At 49.5% G+C, this 23,859-nt stretch overlaps 2 protein-coding genes across 2 annotated transcripts in view; both read left to right on the top strand.

Moving 5' to 3' along the window:
- rab21 (RAB21, member RAS oncogene family) overlaps nt 1–23,859 on the top strand; it is a 90,100-nt gene that overhangs the window by 63,479 nt on the left and 2,762 nt on the right. The window lies entirely within an intron of this gene.
- Nucleotides 1,410–23,859, top strand: part of ptprb (protein tyrosine phosphatase receptor type b) — a 31,010-nt gene continuing 8,560 nt past the window's right edge. Inside the window, exons 1-32 of the mRNA XM_070991589.1 lie at nt 1,410–1,760; nt 4,503–4,920; nt 7,107–7,226; nt 8,087–8,227; nt 8,749–9,006; nt 9,081–9,347; nt 9,460–9,576; nt 9,665–9,811; nt 10,199–10,316; nt 10,640–10,785; nt 11,688–11,954; nt 12,090–12,148; nt 12,395–12,599; nt 12,684–12,781; nt 13,019–13,184; nt 13,277–13,407; nt 13,591–13,738; nt 13,823–14,092; nt 14,768–14,943; nt 15,028–15,178; nt 16,299–16,399; nt 16,620–16,785; nt 16,867–17,148; nt 18,149–18,427; nt 19,728–19,877; nt 20,040–20,179; nt 20,288–20,424; nt 20,551–20,657; nt 20,811–20,916; nt 21,508–21,588; nt 22,405–22,422; nt 22,527–22,608. Of these exons, the coding sequence (XP_070847690.1) occupies nt 1,680–1,760; nt 4,503–4,920; nt 7,107–7,226; nt 8,087–8,227; nt 8,749–9,006; nt 9,081–9,347; nt 9,460–9,576; nt 9,665–9,811; nt 10,199–10,316; nt 10,640–10,785; nt 11,688–11,954; nt 12,090–12,148; nt 12,395–12,599; nt 12,684–12,781; nt 13,019–13,184; nt 13,277–13,407; nt 13,591–13,738; nt 13,823–14,092; nt 14,768–14,943; nt 15,028–15,178; nt 16,299–16,399; nt 16,620–16,785; nt 16,867–17,148; nt 18,149–18,427; nt 19,728–19,877; nt 20,040–20,179; nt 20,288–20,424; nt 20,551–20,657; nt 20,811–20,916; nt 21,508–21,588; nt 22,405–22,422; nt 22,527–22,608 (5,133 nt within the window). The 5' untranslated portion in view covers nt 1,410–1,679. The remainder of the gene's footprint in view (nt 1,761–4,502; nt 4,921–7,106; nt 7,227–8,086; nt 8,228–8,748; nt 9,007–9,080; nt 9,348–9,459; nt 9,577–9,664; nt 9,812–10,198; nt 10,317–10,639; nt 10,786–11,687; nt 11,955–12,089; nt 12,149–12,394; nt 12,600–12,683; nt 12,782–13,018; nt 13,185–13,276; nt 13,408–13,590; nt 13,739–13,822; nt 14,093–14,767; nt 14,944–15,027; nt 15,179–16,298; nt 16,400–16,619; nt 16,786–16,866; nt 17,149–18,148; nt 18,428–19,727; nt 19,878–20,039; nt 20,180–20,287; nt 20,425–20,550; nt 20,658–20,810; nt 20,917–21,507; nt 21,589–22,404; nt 22,423–22,526; nt 22,609–23,859) is intronic.

Here is a 23,859-nt window from a genome sequence, read left to right as displayed (position 1 = left end):
GATCGTTCGGTGTCGATCGTTCAGAGTCGATCGTTCAGTGTCGATCGTTCAGAGTCGATCATTTAGTGTCGATCGTTCGGTGTCGATCGTTCGGTGTCGATCGTTCGGTGTCGATCGTTCAGAGTCGATCGTTCGGTGTCGATCGTTCAGAGTCGATCGTTCGGTGTCGATCGTTCAGTGTCGATCGTTCAGAGTCGATCGTTCAGAGTCGATCGTTCAGTGTCGATCGTTCAGAGTCGATCGTTCAGTGTCGATCGTTCAGTGTCGATCGTTCAGAGTCGTGGATCACTCGGCCGTTGATCATGTGGTGTCGTGGATGTTCGGGATAATTCTGAGGATCCATTTAGAACAACTTCAGTCATGATCAGGATCGTTGACGGTGGCGTTGACTTCGTGTGGAGCTCAAACGTTTGTTCCTAGAAATGAGAGAGTGAGACAGAGAGGAGAGCAGGAAGGAAGGAAAGAGGCGTGGACGACTAAAAGCAGCTCCAGCTGAAACAAAAGCAGTTTGACCTTTAACTTTTAATGCAGGTTTCTGTTTAAACTCTTCATTTATTTGTTATTCTCAAAGAAGTCTTTTCTCAGACAGGACTGTAATTTACAGTTACAGAGAAAATGGAGACTTTTCTAATTGCTGCACTTCTACTGAATGAAATCAAGTCTCAGGTAATAAAGTACTGAACGCTCACTTTCAAAGGCGCCAAATCAGTTATTTACAGGAAACATACTTGAACTTTCAAAGGAAAATATGGACCCATAAAATAAAGCATTGCTTAAGATTCTCAATTGATTTTGGATCAGTTGATTTTAAATGACGCGGTCTTTTATCAGGAAGCCTTTTGGAAATGATTCACAAATTACAGACCTCATGAAGCGTCACTGTTATGATTCTCAGTTGGATCGTTTCACGTCACAGTCATTTGCTTTAGCCTGCACTGCTAATTAACACAACTGCTTCATTATTAGCAGCATGACAACCATAATAAGTCAGACACCAAAGCAAATGAGGGCTTTAAAGTGGATCCAGAACTAAATTTACACCCTCGCTGATGGAGCCACATCACAAAAAGACTTAAAAGTCCACAGTGATCCCATCTCAGTGGGAATCAGTCAAACGTCGTCTCTATTTATATCTATCTATCTACCTCTGCTGGTAGAGCTGCTAAGGTGTGCTGCTATTGTACTTTCAGGCCTATTTATAGCCTCCATCCAGGCAGAGGTTGTAGTCGTGCCTTTGCAGTGACTCACAGAGCTGTTGGCCTGATTGAGGAAGTCCGTTAGTGACTCCCAGCCTCGACACTAGAGTCTGACCGACAGACAGTCAGGAAGAGAGACAGACAGCTGGTGAGACGGGGAGGCCGTCCAGAGAAAAGTGAGGGACGACTGAGTTTGAAGTCTGAGAGGGTTGAGCCGAGGATGGACACGAAGCAGAGACGAGACGACGGACGAAAGACGTGAAAATTGTTTCTGTTTTTCTAAAAAAGGAAAAAGACATTGAACTTGTTGTTTTCCAGCTGTTTTATGTTCCAGAAGGACTCGTTCTCCAGTGAAGACCTCAAAGATACAACAGGGACATTTTCTGGAATCGGCCTTGAATCGTGAACATAAAGTCATCTTCTACCTCAGCCTCAGGATTATGGTGGTGGCCGCTCTGCGTGAGGGTCTGAAGGAGGATCAAAATGCTGAGATGTAAAGTTCAGAGTTATCTCTGCTGCCTGTGCTTCACCTCGCCGCTGCTGCTGCTGCTGCTGCGTCCGCCGGTGAGTCCGCCGCCTTTTCTTCACTTCATACATTTATGATGCATGTCGGAAAAAATAACAAGTTTCAGTTCAAACGTGTTCGTGTTCCTCAGCTCAGGGGAAAGGAGTTGAAATAAAAGCCAGTTTTTCGTTGTCGTAGAAAAATCTTTCTTGCATTTGTGTCACTGATCATGAAAAGTATGTTTGATAAAGCAGCAGCTTTAATTCCACTGCAGCTCGTCTTCTACGTCACAGTTGTCTAAAATAATTCACATCCCCATGAAATCTTAACATATAATATGCAATTATATATTATATACCATTATAATTATGGTGTCAAAACACTATTTTCAAATTCACTATCGAACCTGAAATTCAGGTGAGACTGGAAACTGGAAAACAGACTTTCTGACGAAGAGATGCTTCTGTCACTCGTTGTCATGACGTCAGGAAACACAGAAACTCCTTCGTCTTTCTTGGGTGATGATAAAGATCCAGATGATAAACTCACGAGCAGCACGTGACAGAATGTGTGCGAGCTTGAAACATGATCGTGTTTAATTAAACATGCAGACAGAAACAATCAAACATCTGGACTTTCTTCTTCTGTTCTTTTTTTGAAGAAACGGCTGCTTTAACAGAGTGAATGTGAAGTCATGGTGTGCCGTGGACATTAAATGTGGGGGGTGGGGGGGGGTTACATTCAAAGACCCTGTACTGGTGGCACGGTGAGACAGGTGGTAACACTGTTGCCTCACAGCTAGAAGGTCCCAGGTTCGAATCCCGCTGGGGGCGTGTCCTCCACCTTGCCTTCAGTGCCTGCTGCTTGAGGAAAAAGGGCCTTTCTGTGTGGAGTGTGCATGTTCTCACCTGGAGTATCCTCCTTTAAAAACCCACTAAAATCATGAAGAAGACCACCGCCTGACCAATGGTGACAACAAGGAACTGGTCCCCCTGACAGCCCACCGCTCCTGGTCCGCCGTGGACCAAGGATGGGTTAAAGGCGGAGAATTAATTTCACATATGCATGGCGTGTGCAGTCGCCCCCCCCCCCCCCCCCAACTTCGCATGTTGTGTGTCAAAATGTGACTAATAAAGGATTTCTTCTTCTTCTTCTTCTGAACTGAATCAGGGATGTGTGCGTCTTAATCATTCAGCCGTCCTCAATCTGTCCTGTTTAAGGACACTTTGTCCTCTCAGTCAGTCAGTTTTTCCGCTAATTAAAGTGCGTCATGCAGAATTTCAAAGGTTTGGACTTTGGTGACACCTAGTGTTAGTAGGGAAAAAGACACTGTACCAGATGGCCGTGAACTTCTTATTATATGTTTCCTATCTTATCTTATCTTATCTTATCTTATCTTATCTTATCTTATCTTATCTTAGCTTAGCTTATATATTTTTTTATTATCACTGAACCCAGTGACCATATGATGTGAAGCGGGTGGTCGTACCTCCAAACTGCAGCTTTAACCAACTTTTAGCCACTTTAAACTCGTAGTTTTCGTTTCTGGACCTACAAAAACAAACAAAGCTACTCTGTATGAAACTCAGCTTATTTTGCAAGAGCGGAAGCTAACAAGGGCTACTTTTCTGCTACTGTACTAAAATCTGAGCTAATTAGTAGTTTTTAAATTAAAGCGTCATAGCTGGCAAAACGCAAATTCAGTAAAATTACAGAAGTTCTTATATCTGAAGAATGTATTATTTAACAAGATAATCAACTCGTCATTGTGGGACAACAGTTCTGAATATCAGGACAAACTGGGCTGAAAGGACAGAAGCTAACAATAGCTAACTGTACACTACAACAACATTAGCTAACATAAGCTATCTGCATGCTACATTACAACATTAGCTAACTTAAACTAACTGTATACTACATTACATCAACATTAGCTAACATAAGCTATACGCTACATCACAACATAAACAAATGCAAGCTAACTGTACGTAGGCTACCTGCTACACAAAGCTAACAGTGCACTGTTTGATTTACTGTACATGTTGTTTCTTGTTAGCTCACATGCTAATCACTGGTCCATCCTGTTGTCAGATGGATTTTGTTGACAGCAGAAATAGGACTTAGCTAAAGTAGTTGTTCGTCAACAAATAGCTCCAATGCTAACTGCTGCTAAAACCACAATGTCTCTTTTTTAACATTTAACATTTTTTACAACTGGTGAAAACAAAGATACAACATGTAATTCAGACAGACTTGAAGCTGTCTGTCTGTCTGTCTGTCTGTCTGTCCGTCCGTCCGTCCGTCCATCTGTCCATCCATCTGTCCGTCTGTCCTCCCTGCAGTATTGTTTGTCTCTGAACCTCCTGAACTTCATTATCTGGGACAAATAATTTGATTTCCTGTTCTGCTCTCCAGTATAAAAGCTTATGGAATTCAGAACATCGCCAACAATACTGTCACGCTCAAGGTCAAAGTTCAGCTGAACCAAAAAACTGACAAACAGTCGCAGCTCTTTAAATAGCCGCAGCTGATTAACTGCCATGACAGTCCATTTCATACTCTCTTCAACACAAAAGATTTGTTGTTTTTGGTTTTACAGGATTTTTTATTGTGACGAGCAGAAAACGTTGGTCAGTTCCTCCAGTGAGGAAGAATCAAACCTGCTTCCATTCAGATCTTTAACTTAATATGAGAAATATTCATCCACAAACAGCAGGTAGAAAAACACTGACAGGGATGGTGATGGTCAGAACTCACTCACTTCTTCATCGTACTGATGTCTCGTCTTGTCTCCTCGTCAGGATCTGAGCAGTGCAGCTCCTGCAGAAGGTTCGTCCGTCCCGTGCAGCGTCTCTGTGTCTGAACCGGTTTCCGGTCTGGACTCCGTGTCGCTGACGGTCGTCACACCTGGAAGGGACTGCGCCTTCACACTGACGTCTCCAGACGCCGGAGGAGACGGCGCCGAGTGCAGGAGAAGAAGAGGAGGAGGCGAGGATGTAGAGACTAATGAGATCAGAGAAGGAGGAGAGGAGGAGGTGAAGGTGGACGTAGGAACTAACTACCTGGGAAGCAACCAGCTGGGAGTGGAGGATGGAGGGAACGTGGAGGGAGGAGGTGTTTTCACCTGCGTGCTGGATCACCTGGAGCCTGGGACCACCTACCAGCTGCAGGTTCAGTCCCAGAGCGACGAGGAGACGGCCAACATCACCCTGCAGACCAGTAAGTCCTCATGTGGTCCAGACTCACCGCACTGCTCCTTCCTGAGCCTTCATCACGGCCTTCACTCACATCCAAGACAGAAAGCTGCTCTGGAACAGCCAGAACGACAGAAAGTCGACACATTAACATCCAATAATCTGTTTGCTTTGTTGTCAGGAGACATTTTGACTGGAGTGAAGACGAGGCTCAGGTGTGACTGATAACATTATGGATGGCTGGGTTCCATTAATAACGTTGTGAGTTCCAGCAGCGCGTCAGAGAACCAACAGACGCTCGTTAGTTTCATGAGCTGTAGGTTCATTTCATGTTGAATGGTTCGTTCTACCTGTTTGATGCTCAAAGAGTCACTGAGCAGCAGATCTCAGGTCAGAGTTCGGCCTTTTGTTGAGCCACGCTCACCTGTACCTGCAGCAGCCTGTGTTACCTGCTGGAGACCTCTGAGGTGAACCAGCTCTCACAGCCCCTCCACGATTTTCAGGCAAATATTCTTTTGTGTTCTGGTCTTTGTTTCCATCTCCTCTGAGCTCGTCTTTGAAGTGAAGGGACACGGCATGACCTCCGTGTGTGTGTGTGTGTGTGTGTGTGTGTGTCTGTGTGTGTGTGTGTGTGTCTCAGAGTTAATGTCATGTAGCTTCCTCTCTGTAGCTCTGTGATTAGCTACAGGAACCACAGCCCTGCTGAGAGAGTGATAGAGCAGTACAAGTACATGTACTCTGTGTGTGTGTGTGTGTGTGTGTGTGTGTGTGTGTGTGTGTGTGTGTGTGTGTGTGTTGTGCCTCCATGCTGGCAGGCCTCCAGAACAGAAGTTGGACCCTCAGTGTGTATTTCCATCGTGGGCAGAGCTCAGGGTTCAGCCATTTCCTGCCTCCATTGTTTCTTTGTTCTGTGGGAAGCACTGGGAAAGGTGTGTGTGTGTGTGTGTGTGTGTGTGTGTGTGTGTGTGTGTGTGTGTGTGTGTGTGTGTGTGTGTGTGAAACCGGGTGTGACTGCACCCAGTCGAGTCCTGACAGTAACCTTCTCAGCGATGCAAACACTTGTACTGTTGTTTGTGGTTGTTTACCATCTTTGGCGGCGCTCTGACTTTCGTGGTCACATGACGGCGGCACGTTTGTTTTCACCTGTTTGAGCTGTTCCTGTCTGTTTTAGCTCTGCTTTTGGTCTCCACCAGCTCCCGAGGGAAACATCTGGCTCTTTAGCTGCTAAACACTGTGATAGAAGTACTTTTACTTCAGTGCAGGATGTGGCTACTTCATCCACCTCTGGCCCAACACATGACGGAGCCGCTGACACATGCAGAAACATCAGGGCTGAAAGTGGCCGCAGACTCTTGTGTTGGGGTCAGGGTGGCACTCGGGTCGAGATGTCGCAGCCTGATTATATTGTTTGACCTCGGTTTGAAGCACCGGTGGCGACACAGTGGCACAAACACGCACAGAGGCATTGTGGGAAAACAGACCAGGAAGCGGGGAGCTCTCAGACAGGCCGACGGCTTGAAGAGAAGCAGGGGAGTGTGTGTGTGTGTTTGCGTGTGTGTGTGTGTGTGTGTGTGTGTGCGTGTGCGTGCGTGTGTGTGTGTGTGTCAGCAGGACTCCGTGGTGCTCACTCTTTGATGGCGAGGCCACAGATGGAGGCGATGGATCCTCTTCCTGCTGTCCGACTGACCCTCGTGTTGACAACAGATAACTGGCTTTAAAGGAACAGTCCCACTGGTTCAGGAAGCGCTGTGTGAAGCCTCCAGGCTTCGTGCTAAGCTAGGCTAGGAGCTCAGCACGCAGAGAGGAGACGGCGTCCTCCGACTCCTTTCAGTCTGTTCAGTCACTGAACTCGGTGATTGTCGTAGTGGTGGAGGAAGTACTCACATCTTGTACTCCAGAGCTGCTCTTTTCTTGTTTGGTACTTTGCTCTGTCTGAGACCTTTCTGCCTATAGGCAGCAGGTGTGTAGCCTCCAGCCAATAGCAGCACAGGTGAGCTCAGGATGGTATAAATAGGTAACGACCAGGTGTTTGTTCACAAGTAGTAACCAACAATTCCTGCAGAGTGTGCCTTTAAGTAAAAGTACCAAAAAGTAGAAGTACTCATTATGCATAATGGATCATTTCAGAAGATACATATTACTTGTTTGCTGACTCTGTGTGTGTGTGTGTGTGTGTGTGTGCGTGCGTGCGTGCGTGCGTTGCATCCTCAGGGCCGTCAGCGGTCAGCGGCCTGGCTCTGACCTCCAGGACCTGCAGCAGCCTGGGTCTCTCCTGGCAGGCCGGCCCGGGCAGGACGGAGCGCTTCAGGCTGCTGCTGTGGGATCGTTCAGGTGCGTCTGACCAATTCAGTTTTATTTGTATAGCACCAAATCACAACAGAAGTTGTCTCAGGACACTTTCCATACAGAGCTGCTACAGACTGAGCTCTTTATCTACAGAGAACCAACAATTCCCTCATGAGCAGCACTTAGAGACAGTGGCGAGGAAAAACTTCCTTTAACAGGCAGAAACCTCAGACTGAACCAGGATCAGGGGGGGCGGCCATCTGCCTCCACCGGCTGGGTGAGAGAGGAAGAGCAAGAGAGAGAGAGAGAGAGAGAGAGAGACAGACAGACAGGCAGACAGACAGACAGACAGACAGACAGACAGACAGACAGACAGACAGACAGACAGACAGACAGACATGCAGTCACAGTAACAGTGACAGTGGATGTAATAACAGCAGTAGCAGTTGCAGTGGATGTCAGGCAGGGCCAAGGCAGGAGACGCAGCTGAAATCCACAATCCAGATTCAGACACTGTCCATGGGAACCTGCAAGACGACAAAGCACAGAGACTCCGGGGAAGGAGCTCAGTTAGTAACACGCCGTGGTGAACCACAAACGACGTGACCACACCTTTTTTGTGGTTTCAGCAGTAGTGATGTGTACTTTAATTTGTAATACATCATCATATTTTATGTGTACTTCATATATTTTATATGTAAAAATCCAAAAACTAAAGCTCAAGTAAAAGTACAACATGCGTCGTAGAGTACAAGTAGTGTCAAGAAAATTTGCAGCACAGTACTTGAGTAAAAGTACTCAGTTATACTCAGTCATACCCCTCCACTGGTAACTTATCAGCTGAGTGTCTTCCGTCCAATGAAGAAGCTGCTGGACAGTCATGTGACCTTCTGTTCCTCCTACAGGTCTGCTGAGGAACGAGACGTTGGAGAGCACGGCGACGATGCACACGCTCCTCCAGCTGTCGCCGGGACGACTGTACAATGTCACCATGGTGACAGAGGCTGGCGGGCTGCAGAACAGTGAGACGATGGACGCTCAGACAGGTAGGAAGGAAGGGAGGTAGGAAGGAAGGGAGGAAGGGAAGGAAGAGGGAGGGAGGGAGGAAGGGAGGAAGGAAGGGAAGGAAGAGGGAGGGAGGGAGGAAGGGAGGAAGGAAGAGGGAGGAAGGAAGGGAAGGAGAGAGGAAGGAAGGAAGGAAGGAAGGAAGGAAGGAAGGAAGGAAGGAAGGAAGGAAGGAGGGAGGGAGGGAGGGAAGGAAGGAGGGAGGGAGGGAAGGAAGGAGGGAGGGAGGGAGAGGAGGGAGGGAGGGGAGGGAGGAGGGGAGGGAGGGAGGGAGGGAGGAAGGGAAGGAGAGAGGAAGGAAGGGAGGGAAGGTGGGAGGAAGGGAGGGAAGGAAGGAAGGGAGGGAGGAAGGAAGGGAGGGAAGGTGGGAGGAAGGGAGGGAAGGGAAGGGAAGGGAAGGGAAGGGAAGGGAAGGGAAGGGAAGGGAAGGGAAGGGAGGGAGGAAGGAAGGGAGGGAGGGAGGGAGGAAGGAGAGAAATCTCACACCTGACTCTCATCCTAGCTCCCGCCGCCGCCTTAAACCTCACCGCTCACTGCACCAGCACGAGCCTATCGTTGTCATGGCAACAGCCCGAAGGCAACCTGGACGAACTCGTTGTCGCCCTCTTGACCAATGGCTCGAGCCGCTGGGAGACGACGCTCCCTCCGGACGCCACAGAGGTCACTGTCAACCGGATGACCCCCGGCTTGGCCTATCAGGCTGTGGTGACATCCAGGAGCGGCCAACTGATGAACCAATCAGAAATGACTGTCAGGACAGGTGAGATTTCTTCTGTCCTTTCTTCTTTTTCCTTTCCTTTCCTTTTCATCACCCTGTCTTCGTCCGGTCTCCAGCTCCAGCGGCGGCGTCCCTCCTCTCCCTCTCTCCCTCTTTCTCCGGTGGACTCCTCCTGTCTTGGACGCCCCCCGCTGGCCACTGGGAGAGCTACGAGCTGTTCCTGTTCGACGGCGCCCAGCAGGTAGTCGGCGCCGCTCCGGACCGAGAGGCAGCCAACTTCAGCTTCTCTGGGACAGGACTAACGCCTGGGAAGCTGTACAGAGCTGTGCTGAGAGTGGAGAGTGGAGGAGTGACGGCCGAGAGCAGCTGTGAAGGAGCGACAGGTCACATGACTGCAGAATACACAACAGACACAAAGGACTGCAGAAACCTGATGAAGAGAATCTCACCTGAAGCTCACCTGAGTCAATGTCCCTCCTCTTCCTGTCTCTGCAGCTCCTGCTCCGGTGGTTGACCTCCACATACGACACTCGGACGAGACCTCGCTCAGCGCCATGTGGAGCCACGCCCCCTCCGGGTCACGTGACGGCTACTTCCTGACGCTTCGCCACGGTAATCATCGAGATGAGCCAGCAGGCTCCGAACGCAGCAGACGATTCGATTGGTCTTTGCTCTCATCGCTGCTTCCTGTGTCTCTCAGGTAACGCCACTGTGGACACCAGGGTGGTGGAGCCAAACATGAGGGAGTGCACCTTCAACGTGCTCACACCCGGGAGGCAGTACACCATCACCGTGACGACCGCGAGCGGGAACCTGAACACCTCTGTGTCTCTGGAGGGGAGGACAGGTGTGTTTGGATCAGTTAGTCCACCTGTGAGGTCAAAGTGCGAGGTTACTGCAGCGACTTTAACAACTTTTACTGCATTTTAAAAGCTCGTGGCGTCCTGTTTTTCATGACACATGAATTTTTTAGGTGGAGGAAAAGTAAAAACACAGAAATGAATCGTTTTCCTCACTTTTCAAACACTTTTAGATCACACAGTGAAGCTCAGCTGTTAGAAAAAGCAGAAGAATCAAATCCACAAGAACTTTACACAAACCCAAGCCTCTGGTCCTCACGTGTGGTCACAAGTGTGTGTGTGGTCACCTGTGTGTGTGTGTGTGTGTGTGTGTGTGTGTGCGTGCGTGCGTGCGTGCGTGCGTGCGTGCGTGCGTGCGTGCGTGTGTGTTGCAGTTCCCATGGCGTTACGTACCATCACTCTGAGGAGCTCTGGAGTCAGCAGCCTCTGGGCATCATGGGAAAAACCTCCAGGAGACCTGGACTCGTACAGACTGACGCTGCTGCAGGACGGGTGTGTGACGCATTTGTCAGCTTTCATTTTCATAGCTCTCGCCATCTCTGATTGGTCGCTCTCATCAACTTGACCACATGTTTAACCCAGCGGTTCCCAACGTAGGGGTCCGGCCCCTCCAAAGGGTCACATGATGAATCTGAGGGATGGGAGGTCATTAAAGGGCGGCAAAGGAGGATGAACACTAGACTTTTATTTTGACAGGGTCGCTGGAGGGCAGGTGTGTCTGTTCTTACCTGTCAGGTGTTTTTCCTCTAACAGGTCGCAGCTGTCAGTCAAACCGTGACGTCAGCGTGACCTTCAGCTGCTCTCTGTCTCCACAGCGTCGTGCTGCAGAACCACAGCGTTCCGGTTGGTTCTTCTTCTCTGCTGCTGGCGGGTTTGACTCCCGGCGCCCTCTACGGGCTCAAGGTCGCCACCGTCAGCGGGGGTCTGCAGTCTGAGACCACCAGCCTGGAGGGACGCACAGGTGAGACACACTAAACCCACCCGAACTGACTCAATATCGTCCCTCAGGGGTCAGTGGGACACTCAAGAAGTTTTCTTTCTTTGAACAGAAGCTCAATTTAAATAGTTTCTGCATGTTAAACCGACCTTTGACCCTGATCCATTTTTCTGATCTAACTGAATAACTTCCTGTTTCAGATCGTTTTCCACTCCAATCAGTTTTTATCTGAAATTCAGCTACAAATAATAAGACATCCAAACTTTACGAGTCTGTTTTCTGACCTTTATGGATCCACAGAAAAACAGGCATAATAAACATTTCAAGGCCCAGAGGTGTGTGTGTGTGTGTGTGTGTGTGTGTGTGTGTGTGTGTGTGTGTGTGTGTGTGTGTGTGTGTGTGTGTGTGTGTGTGTGTGTGTGTGTGAGAGAGGAGTGTATTATGTGATAACATCAGAGAGTTTTTAGAACAATAGCTGAAATGCCAAAAATGAGACCCTCCCAGTGCTCTGCTCAAAGGCTTCCTGCCACACACACACGCACACACACACACACACACACACACACACACACACACACACACACACACTTCCTGCTCAGAGCGCCCATTGTGTTCTCACATAATGTCCCAGTTATTTTCAGGACAGACTCTGTGCGTGTGTGTGTGTGTGTGTGTGTGTTTGTGTTCATTCACCTGCCAACCAATCAGCACTCAGGTAAACAACCAAAGCCCGCCCCCTCAGATGACCTCCTGTTGGTCAGTAGATGATGCCGTCCAGCAGGAACTCTTCTTCTGTGTTTGTGACGAGGTGTCAGGTGATCGGACAGGGGCTCCGTGCTCACAGCGCCCTCTGCTGGCTGAATGTGATGTTTGACCTTTGACCTTTTGTTGAGAAAATTAAAAACACTGTCATCTCTCACTTTCAGCTCCGGCGTTGGTCTCCGAGGTAACTGTCGCAAACGGCGGCAGGTCTGACGCTCTGCAGGTGTCGTGGCGCCCGGCGGTGGGCGAGGTGGACAGCTACCTGGTCCGTCTTCAGGACGGAAGTCGGACCGTCCACACGCTGGCCGTGTCCCGCTCCTCGCCGCCCGAGTGCTCGTTCGGCTCGCTGGTCGCCGGGCGACTGTACTCGGTCATCATAGTGACGAGGAGCGGCAGCCTGGAGAACGCCACCACGGTTCAAGAACGAACACGTGAGCAGAGTTCACGACCACGGCCATGTTCTGTGTTCACCTTAACGTGTTCAAGACGAAGCTGAAGCTCAAAGACTTGATCTGCAGAACGACATGAAACACGTGTTGTTTGTTTATTTGTCTGTTTGTTTACAGAACCTGCGACGGTTCAGAACCCAACAGCTGTTCACTCCGCCAGAGACGACTTCCTCAAGGTGAGTCGCAGGTCAAAGCCTCAGGGGACGAGCGTCGAGCAGCTGCTCGTCTCAGATTCTTCACTTCAAGGGTTTCACCTCAATGCTGATCAGAGTGACTTTATACCCAGACAGAAGTAAACGATCAACGATCGATTACGTTCAGTCAGTTTACTCATATTTGTTCTCTTTGATGTACAATCAGTAGTACAGTGGTATTATTGAGCAGTAATAGTAGTAGTAGTACTTGTCCTGCGCTGTGTTCAGGTTTACTGGCGTCATGCAGCTGGAGATCTGGATCACTACGTGGTTCTGATCCGGTACAACCACAGCGTGCTGCAGAACAAGAGCGTCTCCGCCGGACGCAACGAGTGCGTCTTCTCGTCCCTGACGCCGGGGAGACTCTACACCGTCACCGTGGAAACCTGGAGCGGAGACTACGTCAGCAGCGTCTCCACCGACGGACGCACCTGTGAGTCAGACCTGAGGGCACGAACTCAAAGTCTTTGGTGTGTCTTTGTCGACGGCTGACTTCAGGTGTCGTGTTGTGCTTCAGTTCCAGCAGCTGTTGGGAATCTGTCACTTGGCAACGCAGGAACAGGTGACCTGACTGTCACCTGGAGCCCCGCCCCCGGAGATGTGGACCACTATGAGGTGTGAGCTGGTGTCTCTGTAAAGTCCAATCAAACGTCTGCCCTTCGATCAGTTTAAACATGCTTTTATTTGTTGTAAGATAAACATGTGACAGGTAAAGACTCCGCTCATGTTTGATATGCTGCACGCAGTCACTGAGACGCAGCAGCACAGAGACAGATGAGATGTCTCCTGAGGACATCCTCGTTTCCTGTCAAACGCCTTCAGTCCCGCTGTGTAACCTTCGCTCGTCTGCAGGTCACTCTGCTCTTCAACGACACTCGGGTTTTCCCTCCGGTCACGCTGGCCAGCGAGGAGCGCCATCACCGCCTGACGTCTCTGACGCCCGGACGGCTCTATAAGATCGTGGTGTCGACGTTCAGCGGGCCGTACCAGAGGCCGCAGTTCATCGAAGGTCGCACAGGTGAGGCCGTCCAGCAGCTCTCAGCAGCTCTCAGCAGCTCCGTGTCAAACGTCTTCAGTCCAGTTTTTCTGAACGTGGACTCTGGTCTTCAGTTCCCGCTGCAGTGAGGAACCTCCGCCTGAATCCGTGGCCGGGCCTGACGGACTCTGTCGCTGGGCTGTTGGTTTCGTGGACGCCTGGAGACGGAGACCTGGACATGTACGTCGTCTCCCTGTCCACCGCGGTGAGTCCAGCTGCACAAAGAATAGATTCAGGATTTATTCAAACGGAGTAGAAAACAAAGTGAAAACATGTCTCACCTGTGAAATCCAGTTTGACCAATGAGGTTTTAGCTTGAAGACGACTTTCAGAGGAAAACACGAGTTTGTCATCTGCGTATCTTTGAAATGAGACTTCCTGTTTCCAGGATGGAACCGCCATCGAGACGCGTCCGATCCCCAAACACGTCTCCTCCCTGGACTTCCTGGATCTGGTCCCAGGCCACGCCTACACCATGACCGTCCAGTCACTGAGTGGGAAGCTGACCAATAGCAACACAGCCACTGGCAGGACGGGTAGGACACTGGACGATAGATTCACGCGAATGTATTGATCAGTATTAGTTATTATTGATTCCCGATGATGTTTGCGTTGAACAGCTCCGGCCAGAGTCACCGCCCTGCAGGCGGATAACGACCACACCACCCACAGTCTGACCGTCAGCTGGGAGCGGCCGGTGGGCGTGTACGACAGCTACAGCCTGAAGCTATTGGACGAGGCCGGTGCCGTTCTGATCAATCGGTCAGTTCCTGTGGAGAGTCGAAGCGAGCGTCTGGAGGGTCTGACATCAGGGAAGTGGTACCGTGTGAGGCTGGTGACGCTCAGCGGCGGCATCCCATCACCGGAGGCCATAGCAGAGGGACAAACACGTGAGTCACATGTCAATACAAACGTGGACAACGCGTCTGTCTCAGCTGGCTGACATTTGATCAAAGCTGAGGCTCCCAGTGTTTCCTCTACATTCATTTAGGAGTGGGGGGGCTGCCATTCCTAAATCCTAGCCACTGCTTTTTCTTATTGTCGCAAATACACCACCGCCGCATGTCTCCACCTTCACAGTCCCACGTTAGTTACTCGCGAGAGCGCGGCCTTGGAAGTGACATCATGTCAAGCACTCAGGCACCAGGTCAGAGAGGAGAAAGACAGCCGATGAAGATGACGCTAGTCAGACGGTTCGTAGAGCCGCTCTTTGACGTGAACGATCGGAGCCCCCCCCCCCCCCGGCAGCCGTTCGAGTTGCACCTGATTGGCTTCAGTGTGTATGCGCTGAGCAGGAGGGGGAGGAGCGGGGGTTACAGACGCACGCACGCACGCACACACACACACACACACACACACACACATTCAGCCTTTAAAAAGCCATTTTCAACCAGCCATTCAATAAATGGGTTGTAAAGGTAAAATCTGCAGTCAAGTGTTGTTTGTTTATGCCCCCACGGCTGCCCGGAGAGCCTGCCCCCGCTGCTGAACAAACTCCTAGAGGAAACACTGGGCTCCAGGACCTGGTCTGGATTCTGTCTCCATGTGTCTGCGTTATTGTGCAGGTCCGGCTGCGGTCAGTAATCTCGCCGTCACTTCGGCCAACACCTCCTCCGTCTCCTTCTCCTGGCGTCCATCGGACGGTGGCGTCGACATCTACGACCTGTCGCTCTACAGTGTCACCGAGGCGACAGCCAATCACAGACCGGATGCTGCGGGGAGCAGGAAGGAGCATCACCAGGTGGGATCAATATTTCACACATGCAGTAACTGATCATAAAGAAATGACACGTGCGTGACTTCCTGTTGTACTTCCTGCGTGCAGGCGGCGGGCGAGTTGGTGGACCTACAGAAGGTGGTTCCAGCTGCAGACAGCTGCGTGTTCTCCGGCCTGCGAGCAGGAAGTCTGTACAGGCTGCAGGTGGTGAGCTGGAGCCGAGGAATGAGCAGCGACTCGTCCGTTCTGGCCAGAACCGGTCAGTTCTTCTCACGGCAGAATCAGAAATCCTTTATTGATCCCCGAGGGGAAACTGTTTTTGTTGCAGTGCTCCCTACAATTAGAATAAAATTAGAAGAGAAAGAACTATATATATAAAGGCAAATATAAAAAACAAAATATTTATATTGAGAATATATATATATAAAACAAAATATACCACAAAATATAGAAAAGAATATAAAAACTATACACACACACACACACACACACACACACTGAGAAAAAATGAACAGTATATACAAACAGATGTGCAAATAAATTTGGCTAAAAAGGATGTGCAAGTTGAATTTGGGAAAAACATTATATACAACAGGATGTGCAAAGTTCAGTTGGTCAAATATGTAACAACATAAGTGAAAGTCCAAGGGCCATTCAGAGGGAGGAGGTGGACAGGTCGATGTCCACAGGCAGGAATGACTTCCTGTAGCGTTCAGTCCTGAGGGACGAGTCTCTCGCTGAACGTCCTCCTGTGTCTGACCGGCACAGCATGAAGTGGGTGTGAGACGTTGTCCACGATAGTCCTTAGCTTAGTCAGCGTCCTCCTCTGACACCACCGTCAGAGAGTCACACTCCATCCCCACAGCGTCGCTGGTCTTGATCAGTTTGTTGAGTCTGTTGGCGTCCGCAGTCCTCAGCCTGCAACAGCTTAGACAATATAACTACCAACCACAGACTCATAGCAGATCCTGAGCAAGTCAAAAAACATGACCCTCACAGAGCTCGTCGGCTTGTCCAGGTGGGCGTAGACACGGTTGAGCAGGTAGATGATGGCGTCTTCAACTCCTGACCAGGGGCCGGAGCTGCTCCAGGACCAGTCACTCCAGAGTCTTAATAATGTGGGAGGTCAGTGCCACAGGTGTGAGGTCCTTTGAGGCCCTGGGCCGTGATGTCTTTGGCACAGGAGCGAGGCAGGACGTCTTCACAGCACGGGGACCCTCTGGAGACTCATGCTGAGCGAGCCGTGAACGCCTGATGCTTCCATCTTTTCTCTTCGCCTTTTCTCTCTCTCTTCTATCACTTTTTTTCTTTCTGTCTTGTTTTCTTATTTTTCCCTCCTCGCCATCATCACCATCGTCTTCTGTTTCTCTCCCCCACAGTCCCGTCTGCGGTTTCGTCTCTTCAGGTCCAGAGTTCAGGACGGATGGACAGACTGACGGTGAGCTGGCAGCACGCAGAGGGAAGCTGGAGCAGCTATCAGGTGAACACACATCCTTTACTTCCTTCAATCAACCAGGTGGAAGTCTCGTTTTGTGGCCAAGAAAGAAAAAGAAAGACAGACAGACAGACAGACAGACAGACAGACAGACAGACAGACAGACAGACAGACAGACCAGGTGCACTGTGGAGGTGGAGCTCATTAGAGGTCAGAGGTCGTCAGGTCTGTACTGCGCTCACCGCAGGAACTGCTGTGGTTTCAGGTGGTCTTGTATGATGTCTCTGGAGCCACTTTGGGAGCCCAGACGCTGGCGGCCGAGCACACCAGTCACATGTTCTCTGGGTTGATCCCTGGTAGGCTGTACCGTGCTGAGGTCATCACACACAGCGGAGAACTGACCAATAACGTGTCAGCGTTTGGCCGCACAGGTAAACACAGGGCTGCTGTTGGTGACACTTTCATGGTGTTCATCACAGCTCATCTCATTTTGTTTACTGTTTTCCCTCCAGCTCCAGAGCCGCCCACCCACCTGTCTGTCAAACAGGGACTGACCAATGACACAATACAGCTGATGTGGTCTGGTCCCGCCTCTGGGGACTATGACAGGTTCAGCCTGCAGTGGACTCCTCCGGACCGCCTGTCCGTCACACAGACTCACCTGACCGGCCGAGTCGTGGGCGGGATGTTTCCGGGGCGACAGTACAACTTCACTGTGGCAACCATCAGTGGAGGCGGGGCCAGGGCGGAGCCAACAGTCATGAGCCAGCCAATCCAGAGGAGCGTCAGGACAAGTAGGTGGAAAAAGGCTTGAACGTAGTTTTAGTTTGAAAAGTCTTGAAGTCTTTGAGCAGAGTGATTCTGAGGACCTGGACTCTGGACTCAGGCCAGTCCAGGTCCTCCAAAGTGAACTGGAACCAGTTCTAGTGGAGCCGCTTCTCTGCCTTTGAACAGGAAACGAACTGTCGACACAAAACTCATAGCGAGCGTTCTCAACCTGATGATGCCGTTTGTCATTGTGACCACTAGATGGAGACACAACAGAGGCTGAAAACCAGGACAGACTGTTCGCCTTCAGTCCTTTTTAATCACTTTCTGTTTGTCTGTGAGGCTTTGGCATCAAAACCGATCGCCAGAAGGAACAGACATGTTTCCACACACACACACACACACACACACACACACACACACACACACACACACACACACACACACACACACACACTATAAATATGTATGTAGTGACCTAGTTTCTCATTTCTTTCAGCTGAGGTCGGCCAAAGAGGTGATGCAGTATTAACCAGATATAGACACAGACACAGACACACACACACACACACACACACACTCTTCACTGTGAAAAGACTGTGGTACACGTAAAAGTCGTGCATTAAACGTGCTTAAAGTACTTTCAGTGCTGCAGTAAAACAAGAGTTCTTGGATCACGTTCATGTTTCAGATCCGTTTGTTGATCAGGAGACGTGTCCTTCATCACCAGCTCTGGCTGATCGTCCCTGATCTTTGAGGCAGATGATGATGAATGTTTCTTCATCACCCTCCTCTTTCTGCGCTCTCACACGTTCATCAGACGCTTTTCTCGTCCAATCAGAACAGATTTCACCTTTGACTGCACTCAGGGTGTTTGTACGATGCTGACGAGGGTTCAGCTCCTGAAAACACCAGAGACGAAGACGACCAGGCGCAGAGGACGCAAGGAAATATTCTCAGACTGACTCCTCCTTTCTCTCCTCCCCTCCTTGCCTTACTTCCTTTCCTCCTCTCCTCCTCCCTCAGGTCCATCTCCACTCAGGTCCATTCACTGCTTCCCTCTCTCCTCCTCCTCCCTCTCCTGCTCCTGGTCGCCTCCTCTCTCCGACTTTGACTCCTACGAGGTCGAGTGTCGGCGCCATGACGACAAAGAGCTGACCTCAGCGCTGCGCCTGGCGGGGGGCGTGACCGCAGTAACGCTGGACCACCTGGAGGCCTACAGGAAGTACTCTGTGACGGTCAGAGTGTCGTCAGCCGGACAGACGAGTCCACCGGCGACACACACGACTGTCACCATGATCGACCGTGAGTGCACACGCGCACGCACACACACACATACACACACTCCCTCAGGTGCAGCAGTGGCGTCTGGTGTTTAAATAGGACTGCTCACCTGGGAGACAGACAGAGACACCGAGCGATCAGAAGACAGCAGCTCGTTTGTTCAGCGAGGCGGCAACATTAAAAGTTAAATACAGAATAAAATCAACTTCAACAAATCACATAAACGGACAGAAGCCGGAACCAAAACCACTTCCTGGTTTCCTGAGTCCAGAAGTCTCAATCCTGATTGGTTGACGTGGCCTGTAACACTTTACATACAAGCTGTATTGATCATTCATATCAGAACTATTAGCTGAAGAACACGAAAACATCCTCATCAAATGCACCTTTTCCAACCAATCAGCTGAGAGCTGAGAGCCACAGACAGGAAGTGGGTTTATTTCTGAACAACCAGGTAATTTAAAGGAAGTGATGCATCGTCTCCACTGAAAGAGAAAGAGGCCACGTCTGAACACACACACACACACACACACACACACACACACACACACACACACACATACACTCTCTGTGCATCTCTTCATCTCGACGTGTCACTTCCTCAGAAAGTCGCTGTGACCCACTGAAACTTTTCTTCCTCCTCTTCCTTCGTCCCACTCGCTTCTCGTCCGTCCGTCTGTCCTCCCTCTCCGGCTCGGTGCTGCATTATAAATCATCCTGACACAACTGGACTGGGAGACAGAAAGAGACAAAAATAAACCAAAAATCCCCCAGAAAGTCCTTTATTACCGACGATTCAGCTGAAAACAGTCGAGAGAAATGAAGAAGAAAGACGGCCGAGAGAGTTTCCACAGAAGCTTGTTACTGCAAAGAAAACCATTTTAATTAGTCAAATTTATGATTTACTACTTATTAACAGTCAGAATAATGAGATCACTCATTACTGTAATAATTAAAGAAATAAAGCCATAATTATGTCAGAAATCTAAAAAAGTCAAAGTTTTATTATGAGCTTAATTATTAGAAAGTCGCTCATAGCTGAAAATGATGGAAACCATTTTGAAATAAATCAGAATTATTAGATTTAAAATCAAATTTACGGCGTTTTCTCTAATTGATTTAGATTTTTATCATAAGCACAACTTTCCATATTTTTTTTCCCTTTTCTTGGCAGCAATGGGCTTCCATACTTTTTCTCTACATATCAAATAGAAGAAGTCACATGACCCAAAACCAGGAGTCACAACTCAAATTCAGCTAAAAGCCTGTTGTTTTAATTCATCTGATTGACAGTCTGATTAATGAATCCGTTTCCTCGCAGGCCCTCCAGTCCCGCCCCCCAGCGTACGTGTCAGCGAGAGGTCATCAAAGATCACGCCGTCCTCCATCTTGTTCCGCTTCAACTGCTCCTGGTTCAGCGACGCCAACGGAGCCGTCAGATACTTCGCTGTGATCGTGGCCGAGTCCGACGGTACGAACACGCTGAATGTTTCAGATCGTTACTGACGTTCACGGCGGAGAAAACAGGGACCTGTGACGCCTGAGACGGAGGGGAACGTCCTCTCAGCTCGTGTCCGTGAACGTCTTCGCTGTGGCTCCTCTGTTAACGCCTCCTTCATCTCACTTCTGACAGCCAATGAGGTGCTGCAGCCGGAGCAGCGCCACCCTCTGCCCTCCTACCGCGACTACATCAGCAACTCCTCCGTCAGAGCCTATCAGACCGGCTACTTCGCCAGCCGCTGCCCGCAGGACGCCGACACCTCCGCTGGACAGGTAACAACAATGAGGTTTAGTGGAAGCCGCGAGGGACAAACGGCAAAGCTTTCCCACCAGTTTATCAACAAAAACTGTTCTGTATCCAATCAAACCATGATTGATCAGGTGGTGGAGGTGAACCTGGGGGCCGGGGGGGATCGGCTGGGAGGGGCGTGTGATCGTTACCATGACGACGACCTCTACCTGAGCGACAGCTACGGCGGCTTCTGTGACGGGCCACTGAAATCCAAAACGTCCTACAGGTATGACTGAGACACACACACACACACACACACACACACACACACACACACACACGCTTTACAAGTGCAGAGATAAAAATCTGATATTTTTTGTGTGTGTGTGTGTGTGTGTGTGTGTGTGTTCAGGCTGAGCGTGCGAGCTTTCACCAAACTGTTTGATGAAAACCACCGAGAGTTTCTTCAGCCGCTCTTCACCGACACTTACCTGTCCTCGCCACTCAGGACGCACTCAGGTGAGTCTTTCAAACACACACACACACACACACACACACACACACACACACACACACACACACACACACACACACACACACACACACACACACTCCTGGACGTGTACACTAACCTGTGTGTGACCGCCCTTCCTGTGTGTTGCTGTGTGTCAGAGCCTCTGGGGGGAGTCGTGGAGGGCTTGAGTGCTGGGATGTTCCTGATCGGGATGATGGTGGCCGTCGTCTCTCTGCTGGTCTACAGACAGAGGCTGCGGAAAGTGTGAGCGCACAGAAACACACACACACACACACACACACACACAGAAACACACACACGTCTTCAGCTGCTCGTCTCACCTACTTCTAAACTTAAACTGAAGAAGTGAGTTTTTGTGAGAACGGTTTCGAGCTGCAACTAACAGGAGACAGAAGTCTGTGTGGGAGGACAGCTGAAATAGCTGCTTCACGGAGCTCAAACAGAGAGACGCAGGACAGTGTCTTACACAGACAGCAGCGACTGTGTCCTACACTCAGGCTGCCGTCCAGTCTTTAGGCTAAGCTAGGCTAATGTCTCTGACTGGACTCAGTCTGAACGCTGTCTTTAAATGCCGGACGAGGCCTTCGATTGTTTAGCGTGAGACCGAAGCCATTAAAGCAGCTGGACGGAGACGGGAGACGACGCAGCGACAGAAATACGATTCAAACAATGAACATCTAAAACCTCATGAAGCAAGTCGCCATTAAAGGCCAGAATAAGAACAAACAACCAAACAACAACAAACAGCTACGACGTCTTCAGGCGCTTCCTGCAGTTTGTGTAACTGTGCGTGTGTGTGTGTGTGTGTGCGTGCATGCGTGTGTGTGTGTGCAGGGCTGTGCAGGAGAACCCGGTGGTGAGGATGAGCATGTGGAAAGAGGTTCCAGCTTCAGGCTTATACATGGGTGTCAGGAGGTAAGTGTGTGTGTGTGTGTGTGTGTGTGTGTGTCTGTGTCTGTCTGTGTGTGTGTGTGTGTGTGTGTGTGTGTGTGTGTGTGTGTGTGTGTGTGTGTGACAGATTAGTTTCCAATAGCTCCCACGTCCAATATGTGAGCGTGTGAAGCATCAGTTTCCAATAAAGTGCTCACTCTCTCACAGATCACCTCATCACTCAGCCACGCAGTCCACAGCATCTGTTAATTACTCTGACAGCGTGCGTGTGTGTGTGTGTGTGTGTGTGTGTGTGTGTGTGTGTGTGTGTGTGTGTGTGTGCTCATTAGCTGTCACTGTGGCTGAGCGTGGACTCTAACAGCCTCTGTCATGGCTGCGTTCACACCATCTGCTCGTCAGTCTGAAAACAATAAAAACAAGTTTGATGATATTCCAAAAACAGCTTTCAGAGAACGACTTGATCAATAATTTGATCTGAAATGTCATAACGGTCCTTTCAGTTTGAAAAAGAAACGAATAAATGAAATGTTTAAACAGGAAAGCGGAGCTCTCGGCGGACAGACGGTCCACAGACCCTCTGTCCGTCTCTTTGGCTTCTTCGTGGTTCACGTTGTGTTTCTGGTCGTCGTCGAGGTCGTGACCTTCGAGTCGATGCGTCGTCAGCGGACGAGCGCTGCCGGCTGTTTCTTTAGGACGTTGAACTGAAAGGTGTGAGTGAATGGGGATGTGAATAATGTGTGGCGTCGTGTTGGTGACGGCGTGCGGATGCAGATTCTTTTTGACTGAACCTTTACTGACAGCCACGTTTCATTGACATGAATGTCTCTGCTCCTGTTGCAGCAACCGTCGCGTCACCAGGTGAGATCTCACGTTCACGCTGCTGTGATTTCTGTTAACGTGCAGCTGGACGTGCTCATTTTCCTAACCTCTGTCTGTCTGTGTGTCCGTCCGTCCACGTCCAGCCCCGTCAAAGCCTGCCACTTCGAGTCCCATCTGACCAAACTGCAGGCCGACTCCAACTACCTGCTGTCTGAGGAGTTTGAGGTAAAAGGACATTTGACGCTGTCCGTCACGTCAGGACAGCATGAGAGCCGGGATCAGTGAGCCCATGAAGAGCAGGGTTTAGACTAGGGCTGGGCCATATGGCTGAAAACTCTCACGATATAAGTGTTTTATATCGGTCCATATCGATAATTATTGATGTTTTTTATGACCTATTTAAAATAAGAACCAGGAGAAAAATACATTCAATCTAAACATTTTTATTTTAAATTGAACCTTCCTCTGATTATAATCCCTCAGCTATCGAGGCAGAAAGGAAAGGAAATGTCAACACAACCATGGAAAACACTCAAATAATAAATGTAAACAAAGTGTAAAAATGTAAACAGAGAAACCTGAGAACTTTTTTTCTGCAGGTTTCGTGCAGAAAGTTCACAAACTGATTCACCTTCTGCTGAATAAAATGTTTTCAGATATGTGCAGTGTTTTAGAAACACAGCAGAAACTTGACATCAGTAACAAACAAACAAACAAACAAACAAACATGATGACAGCACAGTAACACTGACTGAACTATAAAACCAGCCTGGACATAAGAACAACTTCAGTCGCTCTTCTTCCTCTGAACATACATGAACTGTTCAGTTATATTTTTATTATAAGAGCTGTTTGTAAGCTGGCTTCTCCTCAGTGCTCAGTGAAGCGTGTCTTTAGCTGTATGAGATGCCGCTGCCTCCGTTACGTCTTCTTTTAGATGATTTGTCATCAGGCACTGAAGCAGATACCTCTGCATGGCGGTCAGCTGCTTGTCGGTGCTGCTGCGGTTGTTGGACGTTGGCGAATACGGCTGCGCTCCAAAGAGTGAGCGCGGCTAAGCTGGTTCAATAAGTTTGTGGTGTTACTGGTCTTGGTGGGGACGACAGTCTTGCATAAGTTACAGACCACATTGGTCTGACGACGGTCCGACTTATAAAATCCAAAAAACTCCATACTGAGCTGACTTTCCCTGTTTTATTCTTCGCTCGCTGCAGCGCTCACTTTCTGTTCCTCATCTCACTCCTCGCGGAGCATCAAACATGAGACAACGACACGGTGTAACCGAACTTGATACTGTTACATGATTGGCTGTTAGCGTGTCTCTCTCACTGATTAGCGATTACTCCCTACGTTGCTCGGTTACCTGAGAGCGAGTGTCTTTGTTCATGCAACCAACCTCGCTTCACAACTTCAGGTTTCTTCTGACGAAGAAAAAAAAATTATCGAATGTTTTATTGAACGCATTTTATATTGATA

This window comes from Chaetodon trifascialis, chromosome 22 (genome assembly GCF_039877785.1).
Source record: "Chaetodon trifascialis isolate fChaTrf1 chromosome 22, fChaTrf1.hap1, whole genome shotgun sequence".
Lineage (NCBI taxonomy): Eukaryota > Metazoa > Chordata > Actinopteri > Chaetodontiformes > Chaetodontidae > Chaetodon > Chaetodon trifascialis.
This window is presented reverse-complemented; position numbering and strand designations above follow the sequence as displayed.